Source organism: Corvus brachyrhynchos, unplaced genomic scaffold (genome assembly GCF_000691975.1).
Source record: "Corvus brachyrhynchos isolate BGI_N302 unplaced genomic scaffold, ASM69197v1 scaffold255, whole genome shotgun sequence".
Classification (NCBI taxonomy): domain Eukaryota; kingdom Metazoa; phylum Chordata; class Aves; order Passeriformes; family Corvidae; genus Corvus; species Corvus brachyrhynchos.
The window spans coordinates 2,505,887-2,526,116 of NW_008238358.1; the positions used below are offsets into that span (position 1 = coordinate 2,505,887).

Consider the following 20,230-nt stretch of genomic DNA (forward strand, 5'->3'; position numbering starts at 1 on the left):
TTTAATTTCTTCAGTAGAGATCATTGTAAATAAAGTTACAGGGATAAAAAAATATCATTATTTTCTGTTTATAGTGAACAGAAAGAGGCACAGGCAGCTCAGGACACTCAGCTGAGGTCATATAACAACATAGGGGCATGCAGAACAACACACCAAAAAGTCCATCTGCCAACCAAACGGACCCGTCTTCAGGATAATACAACAACAGTTGTATTACAAACTTACTGTTTTCATTTTATGCTTATGAAACTCTTCTAAAGAATTAAGTGTTACAGAATGTGACCCAAGTTTGCATTATCTCTATGGAAAGGCATCAGTGATGAATATGTCCTCAACACTTTTGGCAGTGCACTGGGCTGCATGGCTCAAAAGTGTATGCCTGGGATGACTGACCTCATCAAGGTGGGATGAAAAAGATGTGAGGCTGAATGAGTCACTCACACTGGCCTCTGCTTAATTTTGATGATAAAAATGTGACAAAATAACAACTATTGCATCCATGGAGTAGAGACCAGCATTTTTTTCCCCCCACAGGCAGCAATTCTGAATAACAAATGTCTCCTCTGAAAGACCTGTGCATGGTACCTGCAGGCCCCCCTCGGGCACTTTCAGTTCTGCATACTTCCAGTCACAATAACCACAGGGTTCAGTTCCGTTTTGTCTGAAAGATTTTCTCTGCAGACTCACTAACAAGAGGAGAGTAGCAGCTGCTGAAATGTGAAAATCTGAAAGTGATGATCTGATAGCATGTTAATGTGACTTAGCAGCCGCTAGGAAGGGCGGGCAGTGGGAGGATGTGTGTGACAGTGACAGAAACTGACTGACAGTTTGGCACATGAAATCTACCCTAATGGACGGTTTTAATCTGTTGGAAAAAAATCAATTCAGGAGGCTAAAGAAGTCCCATCTAGTATCGGTGACAGTGATTTTAATTGCGGTGTTAAAATGCTTAGGTCATAAGCAGTTTTTGAGCTAATTCAGAAATGTGTTAAGTGGGGAAAGGAGAATTTTTCAGCATGGTCTGAGTAAGTGCAAGGAGTGGGTTGAGCTAAGAGTAGGAAGGAATGTTTGATATTGGCAATACCTGGTAAATCACAGACTAAGGAATGATAACTGACCTAATAGTGGAATCTGTTTTATATCTCCCTGGAGTACACATCAGAGAGCTGGCCCATCTCTGCACGACAGTCTACATCACTTAAATCACCTTTTCCCTCTAGTAGGCTCACAGCATCATGTCCTTCCCATTCCCTGTCCCAAAAGTTCTAGCACTCAAGCCCCTGAGATTACAAATAAACAGCAAAAGAGAAGTAAAAGGGAGAAGTAGCAACCCTAGGAAACCATAAACTCACATTATTTTTAACCAAATCCTTTAGTGTAAAGTTTTGATTTAATTAGCTAATTTAGTATTTGCTAATTTTTCTAGATAACATAATGCTATAATATTAAGTGCCACTGGATTACGTGGTTTGCAGTGGTTTTATATACTCCTATAACTGTGATGAAATTTGTGTGGAGTTGAAAGTGGAAGGAATCAGTATCTAAATAGCTCAGTGGGTTACAGCAATATTTTCTTGAATTTGAAAATGGCAGATTAGTTGGGGGTAATCATGGCTGTTTGGGAGCTTTTGGACATATCTTTAAACTTATTTGGTAGTTCCAGAAGCACCAGGATCAGTCCTCTTGTTCTCTGCAAAATTTTGATGCTTTGTCCTGGTCTTTTTGTTTTCTCTTTAAAATGGCTGATGTGAGAACATGTCTTCTAGAAAGGTGTGTTTCCTTCCCGTGTTGTCCTGGTTTCGGTCTTTTGTCACTGTTTTCTGTAAATTTTGTTTTACAGTAAAAAAAAAAAAGAAGTAGACAAACCTAGAAATCAAAGTTTGTCATAGTATACACAGAGATTCCGTAACATCCAGCAGCATTCTTCATTACAGAGTCCTCAAATAATTTAATTCTGAAGTGAAGATGAACAGCTTTCCTCTCTAACTCAGCTTAAAACTTTCATGTCAACATGTCTGTCTGTAAGGGTAAAGAATTGTAGCTTTTTGTCAATGCAGCCAATGAAAATTGCAATGTGATTCAGCAGATATTTGTTTTATTGGGGTTCACAGTCACTGCCATCAGTTGGTTGGAGATGTCCTGCTTGCATATGGCTTTTGTGTTTTTCCTCTCCATTCCTGTTAGGTCAAGACATGCTCAAGTGATGCAGTTGCTGTAAACAGGAAGGTAATTCATAAGCCCTGTACTGTGCAGGTCATAGCAGCTGAACGCTCTTTTTTGTACCACAGAAAGGTGAGGAAAAGAAAGTTGATGGACAAATGCAAAAGAGAAAGTTCCAAAATGTAGCAAAGCTTCCTCACCACTTGGATCACGTCCTGAAACTGTTGCTGCATACATAGGCAGTAACAAACAGGGCTGGTGGGAAGCAGCAGTGCTGTAGTTGATAATACAGACCCTCCAGGGCTTCTGTGGTACATTGGGGGCATCACAGAGTCCTACAGCACGGGACTAGAGATTGAGTCTTGTGACAGTTTTAGTGTTCCATGGACACTTCATTGGACTGGAAGGGATTCAGGGCTCCCACTCACTCCAGCAAACAATAAAAAATAAAGAACTTAAAGAATTCAATTAAATTTTCTGACACTTAAGTGAAAAACAAAACAGAAAACCCATGTGACTTAATGAAAAAAGAGTATAATCTGATGAAGAGAGGAAAGAAGTTGCTTTCACTAGTTAACACATTTTCTGCAAATGCAAAATGACTGAGTACCAGAATTTTTCAGCGATTCTGAAATTTGGCTATTGTCTTATGAGTCCTGCCAGTTTTAACAAAAAAATATTGCATTACAGTTATTTTGCCAACAGCTCAGCCTGAACACAAGGGAAGAAAGACACCACTTCTATCATGTTTATGTGTCATATGCCATTGTTCCTTCTCATAAAGGACTGTGCTTTAAGGCAGGATTTCAGAAAGGGCACAGAAAAGCAGAAGAGAGGGATGAACTTGAGTCACCCCAAACAGACCAGTTAGGTGAAGCCATTTATTTTACAGAGGAATTCACACAAATTTTGCTGAATAACACTTGGATTCTTGTAAAGAAAACAAACCCAACAGTTGAAAAATACATAACCAGGCCTGGCTCCTGTCACTTTTGCCAAGTTAAAGCAGAGAGAGCAAAACCAGTAGCAACAACAACACATACCCTGAGTTCACTGCACTGCACAATGTACTCCTGCCTGCCTTTATCTGAAATGGCTGTGATAAACCCTGAGCTCTTCAGTGCCTAACTGACACACCCCAAATCCCCCAAAATTTTCTGAGGGCCAAGATGGGTGGTTGTTTAATCTCTTTACCTTACTAATCTATTTATTGTTATTGAATATCGACAATGTTGCAAATGCCAGATTACCTTGTTCATTTAACACACTCTATTTCCATCTCTGGCTGGTCATGGTAACGTGCCCATAGGGAGGGGGAGCTTGCTCTTCCCAGAAATGCAGTCCAGGGTGAGGGGCAGCAGCCTGGTCCACTGCCCTCAGAGGGTCCTGGCATTTAATGGCTGGCTGGAGGCAGAGACTGCCACAGTGTTTATTACAATTCTTCCTGCACAGCAGTGGGGGTCAGACATTATGCCAGCTCCATTTCTCTTACACTAGCAGGATTAATTTAGCTGTGCCATGCTTGAATTCTACTTAATTGGTCACTGTCCCAGTCTCAGCCTTATTTAGACTGCTAGATAATTCTGTTTCATCAGAATGATAGGACAGCAGAAATCATAGAAAATTCCAAGTATTATATGCAATACAAAAGTCCTATATAATATAGAGTACAATTATTAGGTGTTTAGAGCAGAAATATGTATTTTTCCAGGACATTTAGCATATTCCACAAGTGGCTGACTGTAAGAACCCAGTGTTTTTTGTCTTTCTGAAAGATGAAAAAGGGGTTAAAGCTGAGTGGAGCAGAGCGAGTGAGAACATAGAGTCAGATGTCCATCAGGTGAGAGACTTCATACTAAGAAAAGAGAGGGAGGAGCTTAATGGCAGTTGTGACATCATCATAGAGGATTTTGTACTTGAGGCTTCTCAGTCTCAGTCACTCCTACCAGCCACTCGTGGTACTCCTGTAGTCTCACACCAGTTTAAATGCAAAAGGCATAACTTTTAACTGGTATGTTATCAAGTGTATCCTGGTGCAGAGATACTCCATTTCAGAGCTCCATCCATCAGTTAGTCCCGAGTTAGAGTTTGGCTCTGGTTTAGGTATTCTTAAACAGACATGTTTGAAATCATCTCAAGGGCAGTCATAGAAATTAGAGACCATTGTGACATAAGTCAAGAACAATCCAGCAGAGTTGTTACGATTAAACTCTTAATCTTCATTTGCCAGTTAAGTTTGCTAAGGAGTGAATGAGAACAATTTTAAGTTTGGATATTCAGGCTTTATGAACTGAAAAGACAGTAGTGGATTTTGCACATATGAACACTCTGAGCTTTCTAATATGAGAATAAAATGGTCAGTCATCCAGTTACACCAAGACACACCTGAGTTCTGGCTAGAATAGTCCTAAAACAACATTCAGCGAGAAAAATACTCTCTTCTTGCTAGCTTTTTGGTTAAAAAGTATCACCAGTGTGAGCTATATTAATATTACAGTTTTATGTGTGCTTATAATCCAGCTTTTCTTGTTTTAACTTACTGATGCATCTGAGCAGCATGTGAAATATTTTATCTTTGAATTTCCTTGGGTTTTTTTATAAAGCTAAGGAGAAATGCTGCAGTTCTGCCATTTGGAGGCGAATATGGCACATAAATAACTTTCTTAGGAAAAAAGCCTTATGTAGGTAGGTTGTGTCATGAGTGACAGGTGCTTTAAATAACGTCTCTAGATTGAACATAACTTGCATCAAGTTCCATGTACATATTTCTCAATGGTTTTAGCCCAACCTCTTCTTTGTAAGAGCTGCATTAAAGTCTGTAGAAAAAGACTACCTGTCCAAGTTTCAGAAGATTTAGAATCCAAACCAAGGAAAAAATGGTTTAACAGTTTAGAAAGTGCTCAAATTTTAGTGTTCTTGATTTTTAAAAAAGTATACTAGAAAGTATAAATGACAGAAGAAGGAAATTATTTGACTATTCCATGCTTCTGCACATCACTTGAGGTTTGAAGGTCTTCCCTTCCATCCCATTCCACAGACCAAATTGTACTTCAGGGGGAACTTTTCTCTGTATTTAGAAAAGTAAGGTGGTGCCAAATGCTGACAGCAATAAAAATGTGCTTACAGTCTGGGTTATCTTTCAGTTGTCATGTGCAATCACTTGTGGCCTGGATTTGGACTGGTCACTCACAATCAGAGTTTCCGGGAGATGCCAGTTGAACTCAATAAGTACCTCAATGCTTGGTTTCCTTCCTTAATAATTTCTAACATCCAAAGTTGAAATTTTATGCAATATCATGTAGCTGTTTTATGCCCATGTTGTTCAAACTGCAATGCTTTCACTTTTTAAATTAACAGTATTTGGTATCTTCTATACTAGTGTACAGATTCTAAAATCTAAATTTATGAAATACAGATTATAATAGCAAGACAAATAGGCCCTCCATGAAGACGGCACATTTATTTTTTGTTGGACTCTTCACCTGCCATCACAAGTTTTCCATTCTCTGTTTCTTTTTCATCTAGTTATTCCTGGTGACACCTCTCTGTGCTGTTCTGTTCTTTCAAATCCTTTACTATGGGCCATTTCATTTGTACTGTTCTCCAAGTCTCTGCACTAGACCAAGGAGTAGAGCCTTTCATAAACATTATTTTTCCAGTTGCTGCTGCCCCCTGAAGCGCAGTTTCCCCCATATCTGTTCCTTCCTGTTCTGTATGTGCCATTAGCCATAACGGCAGCAGTACTGGACAGCACATGCATAACCCCCTATAGTTTGTTCCAACTTGTGTGAGCTGATGGTTTGGACTTTTCCAGGCTGATAGGCCAATTTCCTTCAGGGCTTCCCCTCGATTCTGATGCCTGCCCCATCCCCAGCGAGGCATTCCTCTCCATGCCCTCTCTCTCTCACAGACCTGATGGGCTCTGCCCTTCCTAGTCCTGCGGTGGTAAACAGCACTGCAGAGGGACATGCCTGCAGCAAGGGGTCCTCCTGCTCCCATCCTTCAGGTTACTGTTGTCTGATGATGCTCCTTGCTCTGTATTATGGCCAAAAAAGAGGTATTAGACATCAACCAGAAAGAGGACTGCTACAGTTCAGCTGCAGTAGTGCAAAGTGCAACTGGGAGAGAATCTGACCCATATTAACACAGTGGGCATGATCTCATGCAGAAAGTGATGTTCACAGTGGTCCCGTGTGCGGCTCAATTTGTCACTACTCTGAAATCAAAAAATTGTGGCATATCCTTCTTATCTAATTCACCTATTTTGTTCCCTCTTTGTAGAAGAACTTGTGAAAAATGTTGGTGAACAGGAAAAAGACCAAAGCAGAAATTCCACAGATGCACAGTTACAGGAAGAGGCAACAAGGATACAAAATGAGAGTAGTCAGGGAAGTGATGGTACATCCTGTCCTCCCAGATCCATCGTTCTACAAGTAGTCTCTTTCGACACTCCTCTGAGTGATGAATCCAGCTCAGAAAAATGCACTAACTCTGATCCGAACCAGAAAGATCTCAGCGATGCCCAGCAAGAGACACAGAATACAGACCCACTGAATGGTAATGCTTCATCACAGAGCACCAGCCAATCTAATGAAGCTGTCCAGGGTGAAGCTGCAGCAGTGTCTGGTATCTCCCTGTCAAATATCAACAGCAATGTAAAATATTGAAATAAACTGTTGTATAAACCACCAGCAGAGGACAGTTTCTTCAGGCCTGTGTAAAAGTGGTAGTGTCCTAAAACATCAAATAGAAGCATATAATCAAATATCAACTTCCTGATATCAGCTATTTGGTATCTACTAGAAAATTCTTTAGAGAATATATTTTAGTTGAACTTGAAGAATGATTCCAGAATAATTCAAAGATATGTATTTACAATTAAATAGCTGTTTGTTACTGGAGAATAAGGTAAACTTTCAAAACAGAACTATCTAGCACTTTCTTTTTGAATAAGTAATTACGCTATTAATATTTATTCCCCTTAGTTTGGGCACCTAATGTGATATTTTGTAAACCACATCCTTTGTACCAAAGGTCGTGTGAATTTAAGAGTTAAGTTCAAGTAGATGGAATTTGCCAACTGTAGAAGTCATGGGACTGTGTCATTCTCTTAATCAGGAAGATCAGTCTCTCGACTGTAGCTGCAAGACAAGTGGAGAAGCCAGAAAATCTCTAAAATGTCAGAATATGTTTTTGGAGTGTAAGTATTTTATCACAAGATGACCATGTCTAGTATCTGGTGATTGCAACACAGTATCAAGGGCAACATGCCCAAGCAATGAGGAATAGATGTTACCAAGGGAAGAGAAAGACACTGTGCATCTTCGTTTTATTTTCTGAGTTTGCTTATAGTTAGAATAATCTTTGAGGCATGAGGGTAATAAGAATAATCAAGGCATATAATGACAGTTCTTTTCCTCGCTTTTACTTAAAATGTGAAACTCATTAATGCTTTAATGACAGCAAGCCTTGCAATACTGTGCCAGAAGTATGGCATTGTCTGAGCAGCAACCTTGAAGTGCTTATAATGCTTAGCTTAGACATGAGTATATGACTTGGCATATTTCTCAAAAAGCCTTTTTATGGAGAACTCCCACTTACTCTAGATTTCCGCATTCCGCGGCTCCATGCTTTTATTGTTGACAGGTTTTTTTTCCATCAGAAATAACAGATGGTTAATTTAGGGCCCTAAATCAAAATATTTACACTAAAACTATTTTCACAGCAGTTGAAGTTGTCTAATAACTGACATTTTATCTTTTGACGTATTTTTTACACCAGGTTCGTATTAAAGCTTGACTTACAATTAAAGTGCCTTAGAGAAGTTCCTCATCTCCTGGATGAGGAATGCAGTAGGAAAAGCTGAACCTTTCACCTTTCAGACTCTGCAGAAGGCAGTTGTGGTGTAGCTGTACTTGTGGGTCTTTAGATGGCTGACCAACAAAAATGATGTTTGAGAGGTCAGATACAACTCAGCAGGCAGTTAGTTCATTCTGTTGCCTTGTCAGTCTTTACATTCCACCTTTCCAATGAGAACAGAGATTTCTTATTTTAGAAAATGCTAATCTCATTTGTTTTCTGAGGCAGGAAATTTTCTAGAGAATGCATTGTACTTTAAAACTTCAAACTGCAAAATTTATGAAATGGGTAAGAAGCTATTAAATTTTTAACAGTGTATTTGCACCTCTGTTGATATCCAGGGGATCCAGACAGGACTCTTTTAACCAAATTCAGACATTTTCAATGGAATGCTGCTTCAAGGAAGCAGAAGGTAGCAAGCACATGACCTTACGTTTTTCCCCTGTTTCACATCTTAAACTTGAGTACTCTAAGAGACACCATACCTCTATCAGGACATCATCTCTACTTCTGTAGTTTCTGTACTGAGGATGGGGGGTAAAAGGCTAAGGTGATGCCCAGAGTGCTTGCTGGCTCCTGGGGTGGAGAAGTGAGCACCTGCAGGTGCTAGGGCTAGGAGGGTAAGATAGAAAGGAAGAAGAAAAGCAACATGGTTATTCAGGTTGGAATTTCATGTTAGCTGTCATTGTTCTGTGTTTTATGAAAAGCAGAAAATCCAGTTAAGTTTTCTGTGAGTGATGCAGTTATAACAGTTGTGAACACAGGAAGATGATGTGTGTGCATTCCTGGGAACTGTCAATGAATGTTTGGATGTGCTATGATGAGGGGGTTCCCCATTTAAAAAAAATTTAAAAGGGGCCATTTTCCACTCATTGTATCGCATCTCTTTCTAGGTGTAGTTCTTGTAGACCATCACATTTTAGTGACAGGAATAGCTCTGCCCTGGGTTGTGGTTGGTGCAAAGGGAGGACTGGAGGGTCCCTGTCACAACCACTGCAGTTGAGACTGAATGTTGTTTTTCCACACAATACCTTTTTTTCCTTTCCATCATCTCACTTTCATTTAATTGAATGGTACAAGATTAAATGAAACTATTATAAGGTGATTTTTTTCAAGCGATGATTTTCCTTTTCTCCTGAGTGATTTATTAATTAGAACATTAATTTAAAAAACTGCTTATGTTTAATTAAACAACTCCACATTTAAATGATTTATAAATGTTAATTGGCAAACTTAACTTCTCACTCGTAATGATAGCCACATTAATCCTAAATATCAAAATGCAAGGGAGATAATAAATCCGTGATAAAACAGATTGCCAGTAGCTTCACTCTATATGACAGGAGAGGACTGCCCAGTCCCATCGCGTGTGCAGCACATTCAACGTCACCAGCAGTCAGTAAGTGAGAGCCTCTGGAGGATAACCAGGTTAAGCAGCAGTGGGCAGATCCACAACAACAACATGCCAGCTTGATTTATGGTGGTGCAGGTGGCATCAGGGGATCATCTGTGCCATGCAAATGCTTGGTGACCGCCCAGTGCTGCGGTGGCCCCGTGGAGCTCAGCGAGTGTGGAGCCCTCTGCACCCGAGCAGAGCGGGAGCAGATTGCTGTTCTGCTGCTTCCTTAATGCTCCCTGGGTAAACCAGGATTCAGGGACTTAGGGAAGGCATCCATGTTCATGCATGGAATAAGGATGGAGAGAAAGTTAGAATAAAGAAGGAAATAATGTGTTTATAAAAAAGGTAAGGTTTATAAGATAACAGCCTTTCGCAACCACATTTTTTATCACATAAAAAATCTGATGCGCAGAGAAGAAGAAAGCTATATATGTCTTAGAAGTTAATGTTTAGTGTTTTGAAATTTATACCACAATGTAAGAAAGAAATTAAGCTGTTAGAGACCGCCCAGAGGAGGGCACAGGATGGTGAAGGGTTTGGAGCGGAAGGTGCATGAGGAGCAGCTGAGGTCACTTGGTCTGTTCAGCCTGGAGAAGAGGAGACTGAGGAGAGACCTCACTGCAGTCACAACTTCCTCGTGAGGGGAAGAGGAGGGGCAAGCACTGATCTCTTCTCTGTGGTGACCAGTGGTAGGATCCGAGGGCCTGAAGTTGTGCTGGGGACGTTTAGGTTGGATATTAGCAAAAGGATCACAAAAAAGGATCTTCTCCCAGAGGATGGTTGGGCGCCGGAACAGGCTGCCCAGGGCAGTGGTCAGAGCACCAAGCCTGACAGAGTTCAAGAAGCATTTGGATGAGGCTTTCAGGTACATGATGTGATTCTTGGGGATGATGCTGGGCAGGGCCGGGAGCTGGACTCGTTGATCCTTTCAACTCAGCATATTCCATAACTCTGTGAATTGTTTTGTTTTAAGCAAACCACAAACTCAAATGTCAAGTATAAAATTTAATTTAAATATTTAATTTAAATATTTAGATAAATAGCTTTTACTTTCATACACCTTCCCACCCCCTTTTTTGTTTTTTTGGATAATAATGCTAATAAAGTTTTGCTAAACCCCTCCAAAAAGAGCCACAGGCTGAAAGATCTGTAGACATCCTTGTTCTAATTAATGTTATTCCGATTTGGAGACTTTAAAAGCCTTTGAAGTATTGGTTGACTGTATTCCACCTACATTAAATTTATGCAAAATAAGGGATCATGTAGGATGCTGCTTGGGGAATATGACCGATCTGCTTGTGGCTGCATTACAGAGTGGGCAGCACACACTGCCACAATTTAAGGTAGTGAAGCAGGAAGAAGGGTGAAATCAGTAGCAGTTCTTACTGGTTTACAATGAAGCCATGGTAGATTCATAGGTATTAATTTTCTTCTTTTCTCATGTTTGTTCTCTTGAGTTTTCTTTCCTCTCTTCCTATTCTCTTTTCTAAACTGTCCATCATCCATTCAACTTGCCATCATCTTCCAGTTTTCCTTTCAGATCACGCATCATCTGCTTTCTCTTTCAGCTACTTCTACCTTTGTTTTTTGGCTTTCAAAAAGATTCCCCTCTCTATTTTTATAACTTTTATGCTTCTCCCAGGTAATCTTTCCCACTTTTGAGACTACTATGCTTTTCCTTTTTGACATTTTCTGTTCAGCGTTCTTACTGGTGGATCAACTGGATAAAACTGAGAAGTTACTATATGTAGTTAGTAAATAACACCGTGACTTTGCTACATTCTACCCTGCCTACCATCTCAGTGTATAATTTCCTCAGCTGTACTCATTCAAAGCAACTGAAGGAATGGTTTAAGCAACAACTTGATTCTATGATTGTCGATTTGAGATTCATGTTGTATCACTTAGTTTGAAAGCTGCTTGTGTTACTCCATGTCATTGCTCCTATCTGATTGAATTAATTGAATTCTTAGAACCTGACACTGGCATCTTTCATTATCTGGGAGAAACTTACTCTGATTTGAAAGCCTACGGAAAAGGGGATTTAAACAGCACTTTTCCACAGAGGGTGAATTTTGACTTTCACTAAACTGGAAGAAAAAAATGAACCAAAACCGAACCCCCTTGTAAAAGTCTTCATAGTTTTGTTTCATGCTGTGATCTATTGCTTTCATCCTATCTTTTGCCTTGTGGATAAACCATAATGATTATTTAATTCGAGCTGATGCTTATTCTGGTGAGAAAGCAATTAAAGAAAGCAGTGACTGAAACCTCATTTTAACCTTAAAACATCTTGAGGAACTAGATTCTGTCTGTCTATGGCTGTGCAGATTCTCTTGATTTGGTTAACTTCCTCATTCAGGTTCCCAATCACATTTTTTTATCTTCCAGGTGAGCCTAAATACTGTAAGACATCAGAAGATATTGTAAAAGCCACGGAGCAGACAGAAGCACTGGTACAGAACTAGATTTGCTATTTTTTAAAAGCTTCTGACATTTCAGGCAGGACAGGTAATTTGGTAATTTCTTTCTTCCAATGGGGAGTGTTTTATACCATAAAGGCTGACTTAGTGCTATTCTTAACCTCTTTGTTCCATCCCAGTTGTGCTTATATTAGAAAATTTTGCAATGGGGACACGGTATACCCCACTTTCAATGTCATCTTAAAAAAATTCAATATAAAGAAGGGAAACACAGTACTTTTTAATATCTGAATCCTTAGTGTCAGACTAAATTATCATGCTATAAATCATCCTCAATTCAGGTATATGAAATATTGGAAGTAGTAGTAGTATCAGAAATCTTTTGTTTATGAATTTTCATTTGACCTCTATTGCAGGAGAGAAGAACTCTAGCTGTTCCTACCTCGTGATCTCAGAGGCTGTTATCTGTCAACTTGTTCTTGGATCATCCTATTTCTGTGGAGAGTGATTGAACAAAATGTTCAAAAATGTAAAATGTAAAAACCCTGAGCTGGTAACTCAAGGCACTTAAAAACTCGCAAGATTTCAGTTGTTTTTGTGTTGCTATTTCCTCTTCTATTCTGCTTTTCCTAAACTAGCCAAAATAATTTCTTCAGCCAAAGTTGGACCTTGCTTTGTTGCATCACTGGTACCAGACATTTCCAGTTAATCACGAGATGTGTGCAAACATGATGTTTGTCATCTGCCTGGGATTGCTGTTACATGTCACTGCTGCTGGCATCCAATGAAAATGGAAAATCAAAATGAAATGTGTTCCTAGATACTTGTTCATGCAATCATGCTGCATGCACCATAAAAGTCCTACTTGTTAGCTTCCTTAAAATATCTGGAAATAAATGTTTGTAGACTGTACAGGGAAGTTGTAGAGTTACACTGACCAGCCTGCACGAATGAAGATTCTTCCCCACTGCAGTGGCTGCCATATGGACAGAACTGGTGTTGAACAAATCAGTATTTGAAATATCTCTTTAAAATTAATTGAACAGCATCTGGTGTTAAAGATTAAAACATTCTGAATCCTGTAATATTTTGAAAAACATCAGCACTGGTGTCAGCCCTACCATGAAACTGGTGCTTATCATTTTGTAGGATGGAAGAGACAGCAACAGAAATACATGAAAAGTGTTTCACTTCAGCAAAATGCTGTGTTGCCTCTCAGACAGGATTGGAAGGTGACACTGAGGCCTTATGTCATGGTTTATCTCAAATGCAAAGGTGACAACATGCATCCTGCAAAATCTTTGCTAGAGTTTGTTTCTTTTTGAGGGGCAGCAAAAACAGAGCACACAGGCAGTTACCTCTGCAAGAAGCCTCAGAATGAGCCCTCCAGCCCAAACTGTGCCCGTAAAGAAACTCCATTTTCATCTCTTCTTCCCTCGAGCTGCACATGACCCCTCCTGACTTGTCTGGGTGTCCTACATGGCTGCAGCCAACCTCATTTCCCTCTGCTGGAACCTGCCAGGAAACTTCCAGGCTCCCCTTCAGGTTGTAGGCACTCAGGTGGCTGGGGTCACTGCACTCCCAGTTCCCCAGTTCTCCTGTTTGGACCCTGTGGTTATTACCTCACTGAACCAAAAGTCTTTCTAATCAGCCATGGTCTGCTCTGAAGGGGACTCATGGAGGCAGTGGCACTCCCCTCTGTGCCAAGCGTGGTTGAGACCTGTGTGCTGTTCATCTGCTGCTTCAGGGATCCAGCCAGTGCTCAGCAGGCATCAGGCTCCACCTCAATAAGGGCACGCTTTGTCCAATTGAAGAAGGAATCATAAAACATAAAACCTTCACTGAGGGACCCTTACATGTCCATACCTGTTGACTGTCTCTTTTCTGACAGCAGAGCAGTCAAAATTGAGCTGGGAACAGTGTAAGCTCTGAGCCCTGGGACAAGGGCATGCCAAAAGGTGGAATTCCTGTCTTTGAATATGTAAGCCATATATGTGCTATGCATAAGGAATGTGCATAGTTTTAACTTAAGAAATGTTTGTGCATATAGGATGTAAAAAATACATTTAAGTTGTTTTGTGTATCTGGTCCAAGGCTTGTATTTAGCATGGACAAACTTCTGTACAGTGCCGTTAACGAATGAAATGTTAACAGATGAAATTGTATCATAGATGTTATAATGCAATCAATATTTTTTGCTAAGAGCTAAGAATTTATATATTCTCTGCTAGTGTTTGAGCAAATCATTAGTCGCCTGGACCACTCTGTGCACCTTTGCATCCTTTTTGGGAATGCTGGACTCTTTTTTTTCCTTTTTAATAAAATGTAAACCATCTTATGGCTTCTTATTGTCCTTATGACAAGAGAAGAAATTTAATGGTCATATCAGACTTTTTTTAAATTGTAAATTGCCACATGCTGTGGCAGTGGAAAATCTTTTTGATTAAGATCTGAGAAGTCAGAACCTTAGGTAAGTTGATCATCTATAGTTCCCACCAAATTTGAAAAGAACAAGAGACCACTACTATCTTTAAAAACTAGGCCAGTTACATATTTTTTACTGACTGTTTTTCAACATGGTAATTTATGACTCAATGAGACTGAAAGTCTGAAGCAATCAGAATTTAATCTTTATATTGTATTTTCAATTTCAGACTTTTACCATAGCTGAAGGTTTTTTTCTGTGTCTCTATCCTGTTGAGATTTGTTACTCTGCAAAATTTTTCGCTTGGAAATACAAGCAGAAAATATAACAGATTCTGCAGAGAACTTGAAGCATCCTGTGGGGGGCTCAGTGTCCTGTTGATACAGTGAGCACCAAGATCTCCCACTAGAGAAGCTAGAAGGAGCTCCTGGTCTCACAGGAGGCACTCATTGCCTGCAGATCTTATTCATTAGTATAGAAGAGTGATTTTTCTATAAATAATCCTATTTGCTCATTTGTATTCAGTTTTTATCACTGTGGTAGATGTTACTGAAATACAAGAAGAGTCCTTAGTTTTTTGTTAATGCCAGCTGATTCTTTCTTCCTTCCTTTATCCTTAGCAAGATTTTGCCTGGACATGACCCAAAGTTTGGTGTGTTGTTTGGATGAGGAGAAATTTTCTTTGATGGAGAACACTGATAGCGGCAACATGTGTTAGATAAGGCTTTGAGCTGGGTGAAATTTGGGTTCATATGGCAGAAAGGCTTCTTGAGAACTTCTTGAACAGTAGTTTATCTCTGAAACCTGTAAAGCTGCGCTGCCAAAACACTGCATGGGGCCCTGAGAAATGGTGTTTGCATCTGCGTCTCTCCCACAGCATTCTGGGCATGTACCCTGCATCGAGCACACTGAGGAGCTGTAGCTATAAATGAGCCCTCAAGAGTTTTATTTTGTACTTTTATCTTGAGATATATGACAGATATATTATGTAATATTGTTATGGGTTATGATCTAGCCAGTATTTTTTTAATTTAATTTTCAAGAAGGCAATCTACGACTGTGTGTTTTTATTCTGCTGTATTTGTCCATATTTCCTATGATGATATTCCCAAATAAATTTGATTTGAGGGCAAGGATTGTGAAGCTCCTGAGTGTTAGTTACAAATTTGATTTCCTGGAGCATTTTTGCTCAATTGTGTATGATTGTCTTTGAGAAGTGACAGTGCATATATGGTTGTTTCCAACCCTTCCACCTGTTTGGGATGCCACATTTTCCACTACTGTCCCAGTTTGCCATACAAACTCACATCCTCATAGCACACTTGAAAACAATTTCTTTAAGTGAGTCTTGCCTTCTTAGCCTTTATGGCTAAAATAGCCCTCAGATGAAGGAAAACATAACCAATAAAACATTTTTTACACAAAAAATTTTCTTACTGTGGTTGAAATTGAAGGAGCCATGGGGACTGTACTTGTTAGCAGCAATTCTTCAGGAAGGGTACGACTTTGAGAGATGCCTCCATGGCATGGTGTAAATTTTATAATCCAAGTTCAGTGTAAATGGAATTAAACAGGGCCCCTTTCTACTTGGATTGAAAATGAATGGAAAGACTCCCATAGATTCAAACATGTATCAAATCCTAACTAGGTACATGATGAAAATAAATCAAGACAACTACTTTATACCACATTCTTTGCAGTTCCTCTTTTCCAGGTGCTATATGAGCTACATGCACAAAGGATCTTCTTCTTGTAGAGATGCCAGAAGTCAAACAAGCCACTACTGTAATGAAAATAATTTCAAATTAACGAATCAAGCTCACTAGTGGTAAGTGTCTAAAATGTGTCTTTTTCACAGACTATACAGCTATTGTATGAGAAAGAGGAACATGTAAGTATGACTAGCATTCCTCAGCAGCAGCTTAGAGATTTCTGTGTACAGCAGTTTAGCAGACAAAGGTTTGTCTGAGAGGGGAGTGCAACCCTTTTCAAAAATCACATCCTTGAAAAACAGTATGGAAAAATGAGTGGAAATTATTTTATTGCTATGAGTAGAAGCAACTGTCCTCTGTCAAACACTATGCAAACATTTAGGCTACTTCCCTGGAATAATTTTACTTTCCTGGTCATTTAAGTATTTAATGGGTTTCCAGAGACTCCTTTTCCATGTCCCAGGGCAAACATTCAGAAGTTTTATCAAACTGTGAATGTCTAAGTTTTCCCCTGGGAACAAAGAAGCAAGTCATAACCACAGAGTTATAAATGGAAAAAATCTCATAAAAAAAGGGACTTTAACTGTTTTGGGCTGAACTTTCCTGCAAAATACTTTCTTTGTGCTTAGGCAAGTCCTTAGCTTATGACCTTTGTGTGGAGAATTGTTGGGGAACTTTACATTAGCTGAGTTGGGACAGATAATAGCTTAACAAAATAAGCTATTCTGACAGATTACATAGGATATGAACTTTAGAGCTGTTGAGTTTTATGCATTTGCAACATCCTGTATAGGCCATTATTACAAACCTGAAGTAACATAAAGTAGCTAAATAAGGTGGTCAAAATCAAAATGGTACAATCTTGGCTACAAGATGGAATAGTTAAGCAGAATAGAAGTTTCTTCACTTTTATTTGGACTGTAGTTATAAAGCCATCTCATCACCACATAGGACCTAATACTGATGCACCTACAAGCAACACTCCTGAACCTGCAAAAAGGACTGTGGGACTTGTATCATAACACCATGAATAAATGTCAAGTTACATGAAAGTATTGGCTAATTGTATAAAGCCTGATATGATTATCTGAATAAAAATTCAATGAGCCAAAGGGCCAAATTCACCTATGATGCATTTCTGTGAAAGCCAAGAGAGATGATGTCATTACACCAGAAATTAATTTGTTAATTGGATAGTAATTGGTTCTCTCTTGCTTTCTCTGTATTCAGCTTTTTTTTTTCCCTGCAGTGCAGGGTACTCTGAGGGTCTAACGGCTCTGTACAAAGCACGTGTTTAACTCCAGGCCATCTTGAATTCTTTTATTGAAATTGTGCTTCCTTTTCTCTGAGGCTGCTCAACTTTGAGAGAGAACTGTATTCTACTTACCAGCCAGAAATGAACATTCACCTTTATTGTTTGGGGTTCATCAGTAGTTCACAACTGGAATTAATGGCAGCATATTTGTGTCAAACTTTTTAATATAATGCATAATGCATCTTTATTTTAGAGTTCCCACCTAGGGAAGACCCCTATTCTGCTAGGCACAAGGTGGTTTGGGGTAGGGCAGAACTGTGACTGCAGCCAGAGTAGTTCTGGAGGACATGTGTGTGGTTTCAAGTAAATAGTAGATACAGAAGTATGACTACAGAGTTGATATTCCCAGTAAATTAGAGAATAAAAATGTCATGAGCAATTTAAATATTATTTATAGTTGACCTTCATGTCTGTTTTTAATATTCAATCTGCTGAGTGTTTAAAAAAGCAATTAAAAGTCCCATATAATGTTAAAACCCTTGATAAATGTAATAAACAAATGACATATTCAAAAGACAGAATCTATGTCCCATTAGGAGAGAAAAAGAAAGATGAGAGCAACATATGGCAGTATAATTAGAATGATTAGGGAAGCACATCAACAGAATTTATGCTGCAGGGAAAATGTAATAAGAAACCAACACACTTTCCTCACTGCCTTGAAAACTGCAAATATCGCTCTCTGAAAAGAAGATGCAGAAAGGGTCCCTGGCATTTAAAGCTGTAACTTGTGTTCTTCTGTCATTATTAAAGATGCACACAGCCATCTGCAAACCATTTATTTTTTGCAGAGTTCACATTGTCCCATTGCTTTGATTAATAAGGAGCAATATTACACCTCAGCTGCTTTTCAGAAAGATGCTATTTTGGAAACCTAATTAATACTCATTCCACAGTTAGCTTGAGGTGTTCGTTAGTGCCAGATACTGAGTTCTTATTTGTTTCTCATTATGTGGAGAGTATTGCTTCTCAATGCCAGCGTTTTTGCTTTGCATTTTGGAATAACCTTTCGACACTCCTGCTTTCCACAGCCCTCCCTTCAGAAGAGCTAATAACACCTGTCATCATTATTTTCACATGCCTGTTAATATCTGTTGAAGACATTGTGGGCTATTTACATAGATAGACTATCCTGATGCACAGCAAATATTCCTGCCATTTTCTGAACAGTTGGGCTGAAGAGAAAAGCAAAATTTAGAAACTTGGCAATGCAATTAAAATCTCAGTTTACCACTAAGGGTCAGTATATACTAGCCAGAAGAATCATTGCAAACTTGAAAGTGTGTTTGGCCTAGCAGAAATAAAAAATAATTTTTCTGCCCTAAAACCCCCAGATTATTTAATAAACAAACCAGAAAATTGATAGCAGAATGTAGACACTGAACTTATATAAACTCCATCAGCCCACTCTGGTGAATCAAACTGCAGATTAGTAGCATCTTACCAAGCAGCCTGAGGTTCAATAGAGGGTGCACAAACATCTTGCTTGAGATTTGCTCAAAGTGCTTCTATCCTCACTGGAGGATAAAGGAGGGAATACGGCAAACAGACGGCATTTAGCATCCACTCCGTTGCCAAGTATAATGCTGTGCATGAAAAGGTTAAATGTAATTGCACATGTCAGGAATCAACAGAACAACTGAGACTCTTTCTGGAGCTCACTCTTGAGCTGAGCTGCTATAGAAAAAAATAATAAAAAGAGTAAAAAAGAACATCTGTGGGCCTGGGCACTAACATGGATGCAATAGGAGAGGAAGAAAGGGGAGTTTGAGGCACAGCATGTTTTAAATATGCCCTTACATTGTCCCCCCAGGGTTAGTGGACAGACAATGCCTTATTTACTGTAGGAATAAGGTCCCCCATGAAAAAAACTTATCTCAAGAGAAAAGAAATGAGGAGGAGAGCCCTGCACTTGAGCAGGACATTTTGTTGCACAGTACCAGCTTTACAAAAGCTGACCTGCAGCCTGCAGGGACCCTCCCCAGCCTCCACAGCCTACCCAGGCCAGCTCTGGAGAGAGCCACCCAGTGCTTCACCTTCTGGAGTAAAAGAAATGGGTCTGTTTTAAAGAGTGAAAACGACCACCAGCCTGGCCCTTGATGTTAGAGGAAGTGCAGATGAGCTGGAAGTCCCTTCCTCACTGACTGCCTGGACCCTGGACACCGTGGGAGGCCCTGGCCCAAGCACAGGCAACAGAACCTCTGCTGCAGCCCCGCCTCAAAGTCAGTGTTGGATGTAACACTTTTGGTTAAGTAACACCAACAGTGCAAGAACTAGTGGTGATTTTTAAGTTTACATTACTGGGGAGAAATAGTGATACTATGAGAAGATGGTAAGTCCTCGAAGATTTCAAAAGAATTTATAGCAATCTTAAAAAAAAAAAAATAGGTAACAAGTCCAGTAATTAAATTGATATCAGGGTAATAGAAGCTTTCCTGTACACTACACATCATATTTCCCCAAAGGAAAGTATATTGTCAGCCAAAACCTATAGTCTTTCTCAAGCAAAATTCCTCTGACTTCAGTGGAAAGTATGCTTTAGAAAGCATACTTTAAAATGCTTTAGAAAGGAGTTTTAAATCTTGACTCTTAATATCTACTTTAGTATTACCTGATTTGGCACATGAAGAATAAACAAAATATACCATTCTGAAAGTCAAATACAGTTCCAGCTGCATCTGGGTGGGGTTTTTTCCCTATTATTTATAAAGTATAATTATACCCAGGTCCAACAGTCAACCTGAAACAGTGTGTTCAGTGGTGAATTCTCCAAGCTCCTATCAGGTGTTTTGTGTATTGCCTTTGAAAAGCTGAGATTCCAAAGTGTTCAATACCTTGTCCTGGTATCAAGTGTCATAAATCATGTTTTCATTTGCTCACAGGTCCTAGACAGTTTTCCTCTGCAGCCTGTGGGTACTAATAACCAGCAAAAAGCCA

The 20,230-nt window shown here is 39.4% G+C and overlaps 1 protein-coding gene across 9 annotated transcripts in view; it reads left to right on the forward strand.

Annotated features, from left to right (window-relative positions):
* The window catches only part of PDE1A (phosphodiesterase 1A), a 179,703-nt gene extending 163,756 nt beyond the window's left edge, over positions 1–15,947 (forward strand). For 7 of the 9 annotated variants that reach the window (XM_017735736.1, XM_017735737.1, XM_008634709.2 and 4 more), the window contains 3 exons: positions 6,442–6,717; positions 11,810–11,929; positions 12,258–15,947. In XM_017735736.1, coding sequence (XP_017591225.1) covers positions 6,442–6,717; positions 11,810–11,886 — 353 coding nt within the window. In that variant the 3' untranslated portion in view covers positions 11,887–11,929; positions 12,258–15,947. The remainder of the gene's footprint in view (positions 1–6,441; positions 6,718–11,809; positions 11,930–12,257) is intronic. The other 2 variants (XM_017735741.1, XM_008634712.2) reach the window with 1 other exon arrangement.
* Positions 15,948–20,230: the final 4,283 nt, after the last annotated feature.